Source organism: Ranitomeya imitator, chromosome 4 (genome assembly GCF_032444005.1).
Source record: "Ranitomeya imitator isolate aRanImi1 chromosome 4, aRanImi1.pri, whole genome shotgun sequence".
Classification (NCBI taxonomy): Eukaryota; Metazoa; Chordata; class Amphibia; order Anura; family Dendrobatidae; genus Ranitomeya; species Ranitomeya imitator.
The window spans coordinates 619,190,849-619,205,412 of NC_091285.1; the positions used below are offsets into that span (position 1 = coordinate 619,190,849).

General features: G+C 44.5%; 1 protein-coding gene across 2 annotated transcripts in view; it reads left to right on the forward strand.

The window, feature by feature from the left end:
• Nucleotides 1-14,564, forward strand: part of PROM2 (prominin 2) — a 119,089-nt gene that overhangs the window by 31,429 nt on the left and 73,096 nt on the right. For both annotated transcript variants that reach the window (XM_069766597.1, XM_069766596.1), the window contains exon 4: nucleotides 12,715-12,835. In XM_069766597.1, coding sequence (XP_069622698.1) covers nucleotides 12,715-12,835 — 121 coding nt within the window. The remainder of the gene's footprint in view (nucleotides 1-12,714; nucleotides 12,836-14,564) is intronic.

Below are 14,564 nucleotides of genomic sequence, written 5' to 3' on the forward strand. Positions count from 1 at the left end.
CTGACCTGTCTACTGCTGCCCGTGTTCCCATGGAACCAATTGTAAATTGCCTACAGCCAGCCCATTTTATTACGTTAGGCCTTCGAAGCCTGTCTGCGGTCCCTCCTTCCACTAGGCCTCCACTTACCTGTCTACTGCTGCCCGTGTTCCCCTGGAACCAATTTTAAATTGCCTACAGGCAGCCCAATTTATTATGTTAGGCCTTCGAAGCCTGTCTGCGGTCCCTCCTTCCACTAGGCCTCCACTTACCTGTCTACTGCTGCCCGTGTTCCCCTGGAACCAATTTTAAATTGCCTACAGCCAGCCCATTTTATTATGTTAGGCCTTCGAAGCCTGTCTGCGGTCCCTCCTTCCACTAGGCCTCCACTGACCTGTCTACTGCTGCCCGTGTTCCCCTGGAACCAATTTTAAATTGCCTACAGCCAGCCCATTTTATTATGTTAGGCCTTCGAAGCCTGTCTGCGGTCCCTCCTTCCACTAGGCCTCCACTTACCTGTCTACTGCTGCCCGTGTTCCCCTGGAACCAATTTTAAATTGCCTACAGGCAGCCCAATTTATTATGTTAGGGCTTCGAAGCCTGTCTGCGGTCCCTCCTTCCACTAGGCCTCCACTGACCTGTCTACTGCTGCCCGTGTTCCCCTGGAACCAATTTTAAACTGCCTACAGGCAGCCCAATTTATTATGTTAGGGCTTCGAAGCCTGTCTGCGGTCCCTCCTTCCACTAGGCCTCCACTGACCTGTCTACTGCTGCCCGTGTACCCGTTGAACCAACATCATAAAATAAAAAAAAAGTATTTTGCTTATAAAAAAGAAAATACTGGTGAGATATCAAATGCAGACATTTTAACATTAAAAACAAACACACAACTAAAATCTGGTACAGTACTAAAAATGGCCACCAGCTACAATTACTTTATCCTGCAAGTATTTAACTGAAAGGTTTTTTAAATTGAAAACACAGATATGGCATCCACCGAGTGTTGTCCTGTCGCGTCTTCTTTATATTATTGCCGAGAAGATGCAAAACAATGAAAATAATAAAATCATTAATTACCAAAATAATAGAGAAAGTCAACACCACATTGCAAATAAACATTCATTCCAAATAAAGAAGCAGGGCGCGTCCGAGGGTGAGTATATACCTAATAAGAATATAATCACCCTCGGACGCGCAATGCTTATTTCCAACAGCCTTCCTTCCTAAGAATCAGCCCTTCCGTGGTGTAGAGAGACGTTGTGTTACACTTCAAGGTGTTCCCCAGGTTGTCTTTCCTGAGCTTCGATCTTCCGGCTCTCGTTTAGTAGTTCTTGGAAACTACACTGCATTAGGCCTTCAAATTGGGTATGGGGTGTAGAGAGAGGGTGTGTTACACTTCAAGGTGTTCCCCAGGTTGCCTTTCCTGAGCTTCGATCTTCCGGCTCTCGTTTAGTAGTTGTTGGAAACTACACTGCATTAGGCCTTCAAATTGGGTATGGGGTGTAGAGAGAGGGTGTGTTACACTCCAAGGTGTTCCCCAGGTTGCCTTTCCTGAGCTTCGATCTTCCGGCTCTCGTTTAGTAGTTCTTGGAAACTACACTGCATTAGGCCTTCAAATTGGGTATGGGGTGTAGAGAGAGGGTGTGTTACACTCCAAGGTGTTCCCCAGGTTGCCTTTCCTGAGCTTCGATCTTCATGCTCTCGTTTAGTAGTTGTCGGAAACTACGCTGCATTAGGCCTACAAATTGGGTATGGGGTGTAGAGAGAGGGTTTGTTACACTCCAAGGTGTTCCCCAGGTTGCCTTTCCTGAGCTTCGATCTTCCGGCTCTCGTTTAGTAGTTGTTGGAAACTACGCTGCATTAGGCCTTCAAATTGGGTATGGGGTGTAGAGAGAGGGTGTGTTACACTCCAAGGTGTTCCCCAGATTGCCTTTCCTGAGCTTCGATCTTCCGGCTCTCGTTTAGTAGTTGTTGGAAACTACGCTGCATTAGGCCTTCAAATTGGGTATGGGGTGTAGAGAGAGGGTTTGTTACACTCCAAGGTGTTCCCCAGGTTGCCTTTCCTGAGCTTCGATCTTCCGGCTCTCGTTTAGTAGTTGTTGGAAACTACGCTGCATTAGGCCTTCAAATTGGGTATGGGGTGTAGAGAGAGGGTGTGTTACACTCCAAGGTGTTCCCCAGGTTGCCTTTCCTGAGCTTCGATCTTCCGGCTCTCGTTTAGTAGTTCTTGGAAACTACACTGCATTAGGCCTTCAAATTGGGTATGGGGTGTAGAGAGAGGGTGTGTTACACTCCAAGGTGTTCCCCAGGTTGCCTTTCCTGAGCTTCTATCTTCAGGCTCTCATTAAATTGTGGTTAAATGGAACAACTGCATTTGGCGTACTAGTTGGTTTGGGGCCTACTATCGGTGTCTGCCACTCCTTGCTGTTCTCCTGGTTTCCTGTCCTGAAATTCCATTTTCAGGCTCTCGTTAAGTAGTTGTTAATGTTAGACTGCATTTGGCCTACTAGTTGGGTTGGGGCCTACTATCGGTGTCTGCCACTCCTTGCTGTTCTCCTCCACTGAACAAAGCTGTGCCGCCTGTTTACTACGGTTGCCAATTTTGAACTGCATTTCGACTACTTACTGATTTGGCCCTACTCTCTGTGTCAGCCTCTCATTCCAGTTGTCCTCCACTGCAATGCCCCCTGGTTATTCCTGTGTTACCAATTTTGAACTGCATTTAGCCCACTTTATTCTTTGGGCCTATATCTGTGTTTCCACTTCATCGTGCCCATTGCCCAGCCAGTGATAGATGAGTCTGCTGGTACATTGACCCATAACGCAACATTCCCCGTACATGCTACACAACAACATTGTGACCCTGCTGAAAGTCAGGTTGCTCTTCCCGCATACCATACCACCTTACACGGGGACAAAGAGGAAGGTGCAGATGAAAGTGCAGGTTCCTTCATCAGGTGGGGGGAGGAATACTAGTTGGCGACGTCACTGGCACAGGGCCTCTCATAGTACGCAAAAGTGTTGCTGCCGGTGGGAGGCGCCCCCGCCGTGCAAACACACCGCTGTACTTTGAGGGGCCCTGTGCCAGTGCCAATGCCAACAAGTGGGCCCCCCCTGCTTGCTCAGGATCACAGCACTTGCAAAGTTGAAATACTTACCTCTCCCTGCTCCACTGCCGTGATGTGGTCCAGATTTCCTGGGCCCACTAATTACTTGAACCAGCCCTACCCCACACAACTTTAGCCAAATGACCCCCAATTTCAAATGCCTTCCAATTATTATAAGGTAAATTACGCTTGACAAGCTTCATTAAGAAGAATGGATGGTTTTGACATTAAAATGGGCACTCTAGGTGTTTTCCTGGCCCCCACTCACTGCCGACTATGCTGCCCCATTGACTTGCATTGGGTTTCGTGTTTCGGTCGATCCCGACTTTTCGCCATAATCGGCCGATTTCACTCGACCCGACTTTTGAGATAGTCGGGTTTCGCGAAACCCGGCTCGACTCTAAAAAGGTCAAGGTCGCTCAACTCTAGTAATAAGTATTCAGACCCTTTGCTCAGACACTCATTTTTAAGTCACATGCTGTCCATTTCCTTGTGATCCTCCTTGAGATGGTTCTACTCCTTTATTGGAGTCCAGATGTGTTTAAACTGATAAGACTTGATTTGGAAAGGCACACACCTGTCTATATAAGACCTCACAGCTCATAGTGCATGTCAGACCAAATGAGACTCATAAGGTCAAATAAACTGGCCAAGGAGCTCAGAGACAGAATAGTGGTAAGGCACTGATCTGGCCAAGGTTACAACAGAATTTCTGCAGTACTCAAGGTTCCTAAGAGCACAGTGGCCTCCATAAACCTTAAATGAAAGAAGTTTGGGACCACCAGAAGTCTTCCTAGACCTGGCCATCCAGCCAAACTGAGCAATCGTGGGAGAAGAGCCTTGGTGAGAAAGGTAAAGAAGAACCCCAAGACCACTGTGGCTGAGCTCCAGAGATGCAGTAGGAAGATAGGAGAAAGTTCCACAATGTCAACTATCACTGCAGCCCTCCACCAGTTGGGCCTTTATGGCAGAGTGGCCCGACAGAAGCCTCTCCTCAGTGCAAGACATATAAAAGCCCACATAAAGTTTGCTAAAAAACACATGAAGGACTCCCAGACTGTGAGAAATAAGATTCTCTGGTCTGATGAGACGAAGATAGACCTTTTTGGTGATAATTCTAAGCAGCATGTGTGGAGAAAACCAGGCACTGCTCATCACCTGCCCAATACAATCCCAACAGTAAAACATGGTGGTGGCAGCATCATGCTATGGGGATGTTTTTCAGCTGCAGGGACAGGACGACTGGTTGTCATTGAAGGAAACATGAATGCGGCCAAGTACAGAGATATCCTGGATTAAAACCTCTTCCAGAGTGCTCTGGACCTCAGACTTTGTCGAAGGTTCACCTTCCAACAAGACAATGACCCTAAGCCCACAGCTAAAATAACAAAGATATGTCTTCAGAACAACTCTGTGACCATTCTTGACTGGCCCAGCCAGAGCCCTGACCTAAACCCAATTGAACATCTCTGGAGAGACCTGATAATGGCTGTCCACCAACTGTGAGGCAGTGACTCGTATCACAGGTATTGGTCGCTGTGTGTTCTCCCCAGGTTGTGCATGGAGATGTGTGAAGTCCATAGGTGTGCAGGGCAGCAACAGGCGTAGCGGTGACTGCAATGCAGGTTAAATGTAATAATCTCCCCAGGATGTGCACAGAGGCGTATGAAGGCCATAGGTGTGCATGGCAGTCACGGGTGTAGCGGTGGCTTCAAGGCAGACTAGAGATAATTAAATGTGTGTGTTGAAACTAACGGAAGTATGTTAGTGGTGCAGTCCATTTCATTTCTGGTCCAGGTTTTCAATGAGGCAGGAAGCCACAGGTTTGTTTGTTAAAAGCCCTGTAGTAAGGGGTATGGGTGTGTCAGGTGTCAGGTGTGTGTCAGTGTCAGTCTGGTGTGTTCTGGTGTGCAGAGCAGAGGCCTGCAGAGTGCTGGCTGAGTGCATGGAGGCACAGGCCAGAGGAGCCAGCACCTAGGACAGCTGAATAGTCTTACACCCGCAGCGTACAGAACGATGCAAGTCGTCCATGGTACTGGTCTCGGATGTGGACAGTTCTGTGCCCAGAGGTGGATGTCCTGTGCCCGAAAGAGTCAGATGTGGACAGTCCTGTGACCATAGGTGGATGTCCTGTGCCCGAAAGAGGACTGGCATGGGTAACGATTGCAAACAGGTGGATATTGTGCCCGGCTGCTATCCGAAGGATATCCTGGGCTGTGTACGGCTGTGTGAGCAGAGAGACTGTGATGCAGCGATGCAGGACACCCATGGGAACTAGTTAGAGGAGGGCTGGCATGTGTAGTATCTGCAACATATGAGGTTGTGTTTGGAGACTGTAATATGGCGTGCGGTCGCCCCACGCATACTGGTTAAGGAGAGGTCCGGTGTGTTTAGGGACTGCAATCTAAAAGCCATATGATATACAGTGCTATGAACTAGTGTGAACGGAACATTGATAATACTGATAATACTGAGCACTGAAATGATATGCACTTGTGTGTGAATTGGACTTTAATGCTGTGAGGAAACACAATAAAGGAACTTTTTGTTTTGAACTTTGTGGGTCACTGCCTCTTCACTGTGTACGATGCTACCAGTGCCTTACACAATGTCCACCATTCAACCTGAAGAAACTGGAGAGGATCTGCAAGGAAGAATGGCAGAGGATCCCCAAATCCAGGTGTGAAAAACTTGTTGCATCATTCCCAAGAAGACTCATGGTTGTACTAGCTCAAAAGGTGCTTCTACTCAATGCTGAGCAAAGGGTCTGAATACTTATGACTATGTGGTATGTCAGTTTTTCTTTTTTAATAAATTTGCAAAATTACTACATTTTTGGGTTTTTTCAGTCAAGACAGGTGCAGAGAATACATTAATGAGAAAAAATGAACTTTTTTGAATTTACCAAATGGCTGTAATGAAACAAAGAGTGAAAAATTTAATGTGGTCTGAATACTTTCCGTACCCACTGTATATGAAAAAAACTGATGGCAGTTTCTTGACCTTCTCCTATCTTTCAGCAAAAAATAAACAGCTCACAGATGGCAAAGCGATTTTTTTGACTCGAAAGAAAATTGGACATGTGAACAACACCACTCATTCCACAAAAATGCTGAACATGTGAACAGCTCCATAGACTATAATAGGTGCAAATGCAATCTGTGAAAAACATGGATAGAACTTGTGCATGAAAAACTGTAGGTGAAAACCACACATGTACCGTAGTTCTAATGCGTTTGCACATTGAAATGCATCAAAAAGTATGTAATGTGCACATGATAGTATCACAAAGCCAAATACCAAGAAGTACCGTACCAAAAACAAAGTAGCTTTATTTACAACATGACACATCAAAAAGAGATTAAAAAAAAGTAGCTTTGAAAGTAAAAATAAAAATGCACACATAAACGCAATGAAAAAATGCAGGTAACCTAATTTATTTAGTAGGTGCAGAAATGGCTCATAAAATAATGGGAATGTAGCCTCAAAGTCTGATGCCAGACACTTGTGGACGTCTGCACTAGTCGTCTTCGTGTTTGTACCTTGGCACCTTATATTTCTCAATGTTAAAAAAAAGATTAGCTAAAGATCAGAATTTTTTCCATGTATGTGCTGCAGGAGTCATCACTTCTAGTAGCAGGACTGTAAAGTACAGACCGTGTATGAGAGAGCTTTCATTTTTAATTATCTCCACATAGAGGATCTGATGCAGCGAGTGTGGCAGGCAGCGCTGTCATTCCACTATCACTTGACCCATTTTAGTGCTGCCGTCATTTCATTTTACTTATATGGAGCCTGAGAGCTCACTAATGCACCTGAATGGTGAAAGAACAAGTGCTGTCCTAGGATGGCTGGTAGTTTATCCTTCCTCCAGCAATGCAGGAGTTATACAGAAATTTCTTATCATCAATCTCCATCTTCACATAGAGGTAAATTCATGGCTACAGAGATTGGACTAGCTGCAGGGAGGAGAGTTAGGCCGGCGTCACACTGGCGTATTGCATCCGTTGCGAGATCGTCGGATGCGATATGCTAATGACCCTCGGCTCCTGCTCGCAGCAGAGCAGGAGCCGAGTGTCATGCGTCTGTGCTCCGATTCTCTCGCACAGGGAGGATCGGAGCACAGCTGCGGAGGAGGCGGAGAAATGAATTTCTCCATCTCCTCCATTGCTGGGGTCCGCTTATAGCGCACATCACTTGGATGATATCTGAGTGGTGTGCACTGTCTCACTCGCACCCATAGGCTTATATGGGTGCGATTGAGCCGAGAGTTTTCCTCGGTCCGAGACAATCGCAGCATGCTGCGATTGCCTCGGACCGAGGAAAATGGCCGACAAAAAGTCGGCTGCTGGGAGCTGCCCCATATGTTAACATTGGTCCGAGTGCAATGCGGTTTTTTATCGCATTGCACTCGGCCGTTTAAAACGCCACTGTGACGCCGGCCTTAGGGCTCATACTCACCTGCGAGAAACTCGGATGAGTCTCGCATGTTAATACCTAGCACTGCACCCGCCACTCAGGAGCATAGCGTGCGGCCGCATAGGAATACATGAAGCCGCACGCTCCACTCCTGAGTGCCGGCAGCAGCGCCGGGAATTAACATGCGAGACACATCCTTAAAGGGGTTTCCCTGCAAAAAAAATAATCAGATATGACATCTGTGTCATATTGGTCAGGGTCCGGCTAGTGCTATCCCCACTTAGAAAGAAAGGTCCTCACTCAGCCCTCAGAGACTCGTTCTCTATTTTACAAAACAGCACCACACCCAGCCTAGTTCTTTGCAGGAATTACAGCATAACCCCTCTGGGAACTAATGAACCAGCTTCTCTTTTCAAAATCAGCTTTTCATTGTGATCCCAATGATATAATCAGTTAATTGTTGGCGTACCTTTCACACATATGAGTGTTTCAGGTCTGAGCATTGCATCTTGACTAAGGCCTCATTCAGACGTCCATTTTTCGAACACGAGTGCTATCTGTGTTTTTCACGAATAGCACTTGTACCTGTGATAGTATATGAGGCCATTCACATGTCCGATCTCTTCCTCAGACCGTGCAGTCCACTGAAAATATTGGAGAGATGTACGATTTTGATCTGAGAGATTAAAATCAACAATGCAAGTTAATGAGTTTGTGAACAAAAAATCTGACCACACTCGGCTGACATCCAAGTGCGGTCTAATTTTCATGGACTGTCAGAATGAAGAATGTCGAGACTTTTTTTGCTTCTTCGTGTATGAAAAATTGGACGACACTCGTACCACACTCTGATCAAAGGCTGTTCAAAATAATAGGTCCTATTTTCTCTTACGTGAAAAAAATCTGACATCTGAACGAGGCCTGAAATTGATCAGACACATCACAATCATTTGTCACAATGTGATAGTCTCAAGTAATGGGGAGGTGTCTTCAACTGTCACTGGAGCTGGAGCCCTCACTATCCATGTCCCAGAGGTACTCTTGAAGGTAGAGAGGCCTGGGTCTCCAACCTTACTATGCTCCTGAATGCACACTGAACTAATTCCTCCCCACCCAGAGTGGTATGTGACTGACGAGAAATGGATAGCACGAACCAGACAGAGTGGGGAAACAGACTGGGATGAAAAAAACTGCAATTATACAAAAATGTTCATGAAACAACAAAGAGGGAAACAAGGGAACAGTATGAGTGACCAACCAAATGTGAGAGGATAAGGCAATACACACACTACCATAACCATGCAGATAACTCCCAGAGTAAATACGCACTGACTGTCACAAGTAAGGACTACTCCTTCACCACCAAACTGGGTAGTTGTAAGCTATCACCAGCACGGAACAGAGAAAACAGTGATGTTTAAATAGAAGGCCTTGCAGAGTGACAGGATAGGCCAAATAGCAAATGGAAAACATCTACTGTAAGGAAGTAGTGGACAAAAGGCAAAGGGAAATCAGAACCCAAATAGCGACAGGATCTCCAGTGGCTTAGTGGATGGAGACGCCGGCAGACAACCACAAGACTGGTGCATCAAATCTTGAGGCAAAACACATTTATACTGACTCTACCATAAATCTACGACATACCCTCAGCTTATGATATGCCGACTCTTTCCTGGTGGGAAACACCTCATCAGCTGATCTGATTTTGTCTAAATCAGTGGCTTAAGCTAACTTTAATTACATATGTAAGGGATAATAATGTATCACTTATCCCAAGGATAGATGACTGAAAAATGATTAATGGCTGAGGGTTTGACTGCTAATACACCCACTAATCGAGTAATTGAGAGAATGGGGGTGTGTGAATGGAGCAGTAGTGAGCATAGTTGTCCGCCACTCCTACACTCACTACATGCTCACTACCCCTCCATTCACACAGGAGACCTTTGTTCCCATGATTGGTGGGGTTTCCAATGGTTGGACACCCAGTGAGCATACATTTATCACCCTGTGGATAGATGATATATATCCCCCTGTAGGGTAGGGTAGCCCCCACTAAACATCAGGAACCAGTTAAAGCCTTATCACTCTTCAGTCAGCCCTGTTTCCGGCTGATCCTCTTTGCAGATCTATTACCACCGGTCTATTGATGTCTCTTCACATCCAATGTTTTATTAATGCACTGTCTCTGTAGTCTCTTTTCATACATAACAACAAACTAACAACATTGGCCACGTGTCAAAACGAGGCCTTTATTGAGTTAGTGATACTCGTGGACATTGTCTCAGCATCTCATCTTCTCATGTCCTGTAAATCTACCCAGCATTAACTATTCAGCTTCACGTGTAACCATTGTCCTAGTAGGTCCTGACCTAACCATCTACAAAGAAGCTGTTCTCACTTACATGCCGCACATTCCTGCTGACCTTGTTCACTTTATAATAATAGACTCTGTTTAACAAATGTTCTGAGAAAAAAAACACCAATGTAAAGGTCTAGGGCTAAGTTCACACAAACATAAAATATCTACTATATAATTGTCTAAGGGTCACTTCCGTCTTTCTGTCTGTCCCGGATATTCATTGGTCGCGGCCTCTGTCATGGAATCCAAGTCGCTGATTGGTTGTGGCAAAACGACCATTGCCATGACCAATCAGCGACGGCCACAGTCCAGTGGCAATATGTGACCGCGACGTCATCACAGGTCCTGCGCTCATACCAACCCTGGGACCGGAAGCTGCCACGTGCACCGCACACAGGCGACAGGACTACAAGGGGCCCTCGGAGGGTGAGTATATGTTTCTTTTTTATTTTTAACCTGTTACATACGTGGCTGGGCAATATACTACGTAGCTGGGCAATATACTACGTGACTGGGCAGTATACTGCGTGTCTGTGCTGTATACTACATCGCTGTGCAATATACTACGTGGCTGTGCAATATACTATGTAGCTGGGCAATATACTACGTGGCTGGGCAATATACTATGTCACTGGGCAATATACTATGTGGCTGGGCAATATACTATGTCACTGGGCAATATACTACGTGGCTGGGCAATATACTACGTGGCTGGGCTATATACTACGTGACTGGGTAATATACTACGTGAATGGGCAATATACTACGTGACAGGGCAATATACTACGTCTCTGGGCAGTATACTACTTGACTGGGCAATATACTACGTGGCTGGGCAATATACTACGTGACTGGGCAATATACTACGTCTCTGGGCAGTATACTACTTGACTGGGCAATATACTACGTGGCTGGGCAATATACTACGTGACTGGGCAATATACAACGTGACTGGGCAATATACTACGTCACTCTGCAATATACTACGTGACTGGGCAATATACTACGTGGTTGGGCAATATACTACGTGGGCTGTGCAATATACTACGTGGACATGCATATTCTACAATACCCGATGCGTAAGAATTGGGCCACCATCTAGTCATCCAATATTTATGCAAAAAAAGACATTTTTTCCATCTGAATTTTCGTCTTTATGCAATCCTGACAGCATACATTTTTATACATCAGTAGTTATTAAAATTTACAAGACCAAATACAGTTTAGTATAATACCTTTATGTTATATTGATGATTCCTATGGCATCCAATTTTTTTGGTGTACCCGTAGGCTTGAATAGGAAAATGTCTTCCAGAATACAGAAGTCATATACATATATATATATAGTCATAATAATAATAAATGAAGGTTATTATTATTATTTTTATTATTATTTTGATTGTGAGCACTCCCTGTACTTAATCATTTGCTCTGCACCTCCGCAGTGACACTGCAGGAAGCCATCCATGCTCATTGTTAGTGTGTGCACTTATTACTGGCTCCTGTCTGCGGTACAGTACCGAGTGGCGGCCTCAGACAGAAGCCAGTGATGAGTGCACACTGACACTGTAGCAGCCCAGCCGTACACTACTCAAGCAGCTTCAGTGTACTCTCCTCGCAGGCTCCTGTCTGTGGCTACAAATTGGTGCGGTACTGCAGAAAAAAATCAACAGTGAAAGCCCACAATGTCGCCTAGCACAGCTGGGCTCCTGCAGTGTCAGTGTGCTCTCTCATCACTGGCTGCTGTCTGAGGCAGCTACTAAACACTGCACTGCAGACATGAGCAAATAATGAAGGCACGTTCAGACACTGAGCATAGTCGGGCTCCTGCAGTGTCAGTGTGCTCTTTTCGCTAGCTCCTGTCTGTGGATGCAGCTTGGTACTGTGCCGCAGACAGAAGCCAAAGATGAAAGTGCGCACTGACACTGACTCACTTCACAGCTGTCACTTAAGATGTAACAGTGCTCTGTATTCAAATTGAGGGGGCATATCAGCTAATGGAGTCATTGGTCACGCCATGGGCACACTGAGACCCCCACGTTTATATATGAAATACATAATTTTTTAATGGCAAATAAACCACTAAATTTTATATCACAGGTGTGATTTGTATAGGGATGAGTCCATAATATACCCGTATAAGTGGTATAATTTGTATTTTTGGTGTGACAGACTCCTTTTAACAGATTAACAGCCATGCAGATATGATAAGCTTATATGCTGAAAGCTTTCTTGGCATGCGCACTAAGTAGACATGATCATGGCTTTTATTATGTCATACATAGCCTGGGCCTAATGCAAAATTTATAACAGTGCCCACCAATAAGTGAGAGTTTTTTTGTTAAAGGGAACCTGTCACTAACAGTAGGTAGCAGAGGTAGTGCAGGATAGGTTTTTTTTTCTGTTTATTTCTCCCCAATTGGAATTTTATCACATTTTTTTCAGAATGCTATAAGGAAAAATAAATGATATCGTTCAAAACTAAAACTCGTTCCTCAAGAAAATAACTCCTCGTACAGCTATGATGATGGAAATATAAAAAGATTATGACACTGGGCAGAAGGGTATAAAAAATGAAATATGCCAGGTTACAATATCAACCCATGAGAGGCACTGCTACAGCCATGTGCGGTATCAATGGTTCCATAACATCTCTGAGTTTGTATCTGCGAGCTTCTTGACAATATGAGAGTAATCTAAAGTGTTGGTATTATCTGCCCTATGTATGTGGGCATTCATGAATTCTTAGGTGTTTGTGCTTTACTTACAAGTCATACAGTTTAATGATTGGTACAATCAATGGTGTAATGTAATAAAATAGTGCAACTCTGCCTTTTCCTCTTTCCCAGTGCAGGAATAGTCTGTACTTTCTACTTGAATCAGAAGACGCATGAAGAGGTTGGCACCGGAGTGGAGGACTTGCCCAGGGTCTTGCAGAACTTTCGGTCTTCTGTGAGCAGCATACCACAGGTACGGAAGACAGAAGTATCTGTAAAGTTGAAATTCATATGGAGTATCCACCATTTACTACCAAGAGTTTATTCTGAATGTATCAAAGTTGCAGGTACCTTATAACCTTCAGGAGATAGATGTGACTTTATTGGCATAGTGTCCTCCTACCTGGAGCGCAAAAACTCCAATCAAGTCACGTAAATATTGGGTTTAAAGTCATAGGTGACACTTTAGTCAGAATGAAAATCATTCTTCAAGTTCCTGTGTGGCCGTGGCTTACTTCGTCATTACAGCAGTTTCAATTTTTTCATTTTTTTTGCCCTCTTTGCACTTAATCTTAACCTTTTTGTTAAACATTTTAAAATAACACCAACCATAAAAAATCCCCCAAAATTACAAAAAAAATCCCACAGGTCCCTTACTTAACGTTCTCCATTTTTATCCTCTTATTTTCTTATTGTCTCATATCACAATGGAGCAGGCAGTGCCAGGCAGCAGCTGCCAAGGCAAGCAGGATCATGGGGTGCATTAAAAGAGGTCTGGATACACATGATGAGAGCATTATACTGCCTCTGTACAAATCCCTAGTTAGACCGCACATGGAGTACTGTGTCCAGTTTTGGGCACCAGTGCTCAGGAAGGATATAATGGAACTAGAGAGAGTACAAAGGAGGACAACAAAATTTATAAAGGGGATGGGAGAACTACAATACCCAGATAGATTAGCGAAATTAGGATTATTTAGTCTAGAAAAAAGACGACTGAGGGGCGATCTAATAACCATGTATAAGTATATAAGGGGACAATACAAATATCTCGCTGAGAATCTGTTTATACCAAGGAAGGTGATGGGCACAAGGGGGCATTCTTTGCGTTTGGAGGAGAGAAGGTTTTTCCACCAACATAGAAGAGGATTCTTTACTGTTAGGGCAGTGAGAATCTGGAATTGCTTGCCTGAGGAGGTGGTGATTGCGAACTCAGTCGAGGGGTTCAAGAGAGGCCTGGATGTCTTCCTGGAGCAGAACAATATTGTATCATACAATTATTAGGTTCTGTAGAAGGATGTAGATCTGGGGATTTATTATGATGGAATATAGGCTGAACTGGATGGACAAATGTCTTTTTTCGGCCTTACTAACTATGTTACTATGTTACAATGTAAACTGAAAAATACATAAAGAATCTTTTCTGAATGTCTCATGAGCTCCGCCTCCTCTTTCTCCTCCTCCTTCTCCTCCTACTTCTCCTCCTCCTCATGCTCCTGTGTCTGGCTGTAAGACAACTGACTGCAGCAGAAAATTCCCATGTCCTGTCTAAAGTAGGACAAAATATTACTATAAAAAACACTTCCTTGGATAAGAGGTCGGCATTGATTAGCCGGAGATTCACCGTTTGTTCTCTAAAGAATTTCTACAAGACTCAATGTTTCAGGATTATGCAGAAAATTTTGCAAAGTGACAAAAGTTTAATTTCCCGATTTAGTGTTTTATTGAAGGGATTATTATTATCCCTTTAGGAATAACACCGCGCCACTGATGACATTATCTACACATCTGCGCTATTTTCCATTAAGATGGGCTTTATATACTTTAACCAACTCGTCATTGTCTTCAATGAGCCTTCTCTTCAATGGATTAATTCAAGGAGCGGTTGCACTCATGAGGCCTTTAACCCGTAACTTTATCTGCTTCTCTCTGATGAGATCAAAAAGCGAGGATTATGAAGGACCCGGCTGACTGGCATGTAT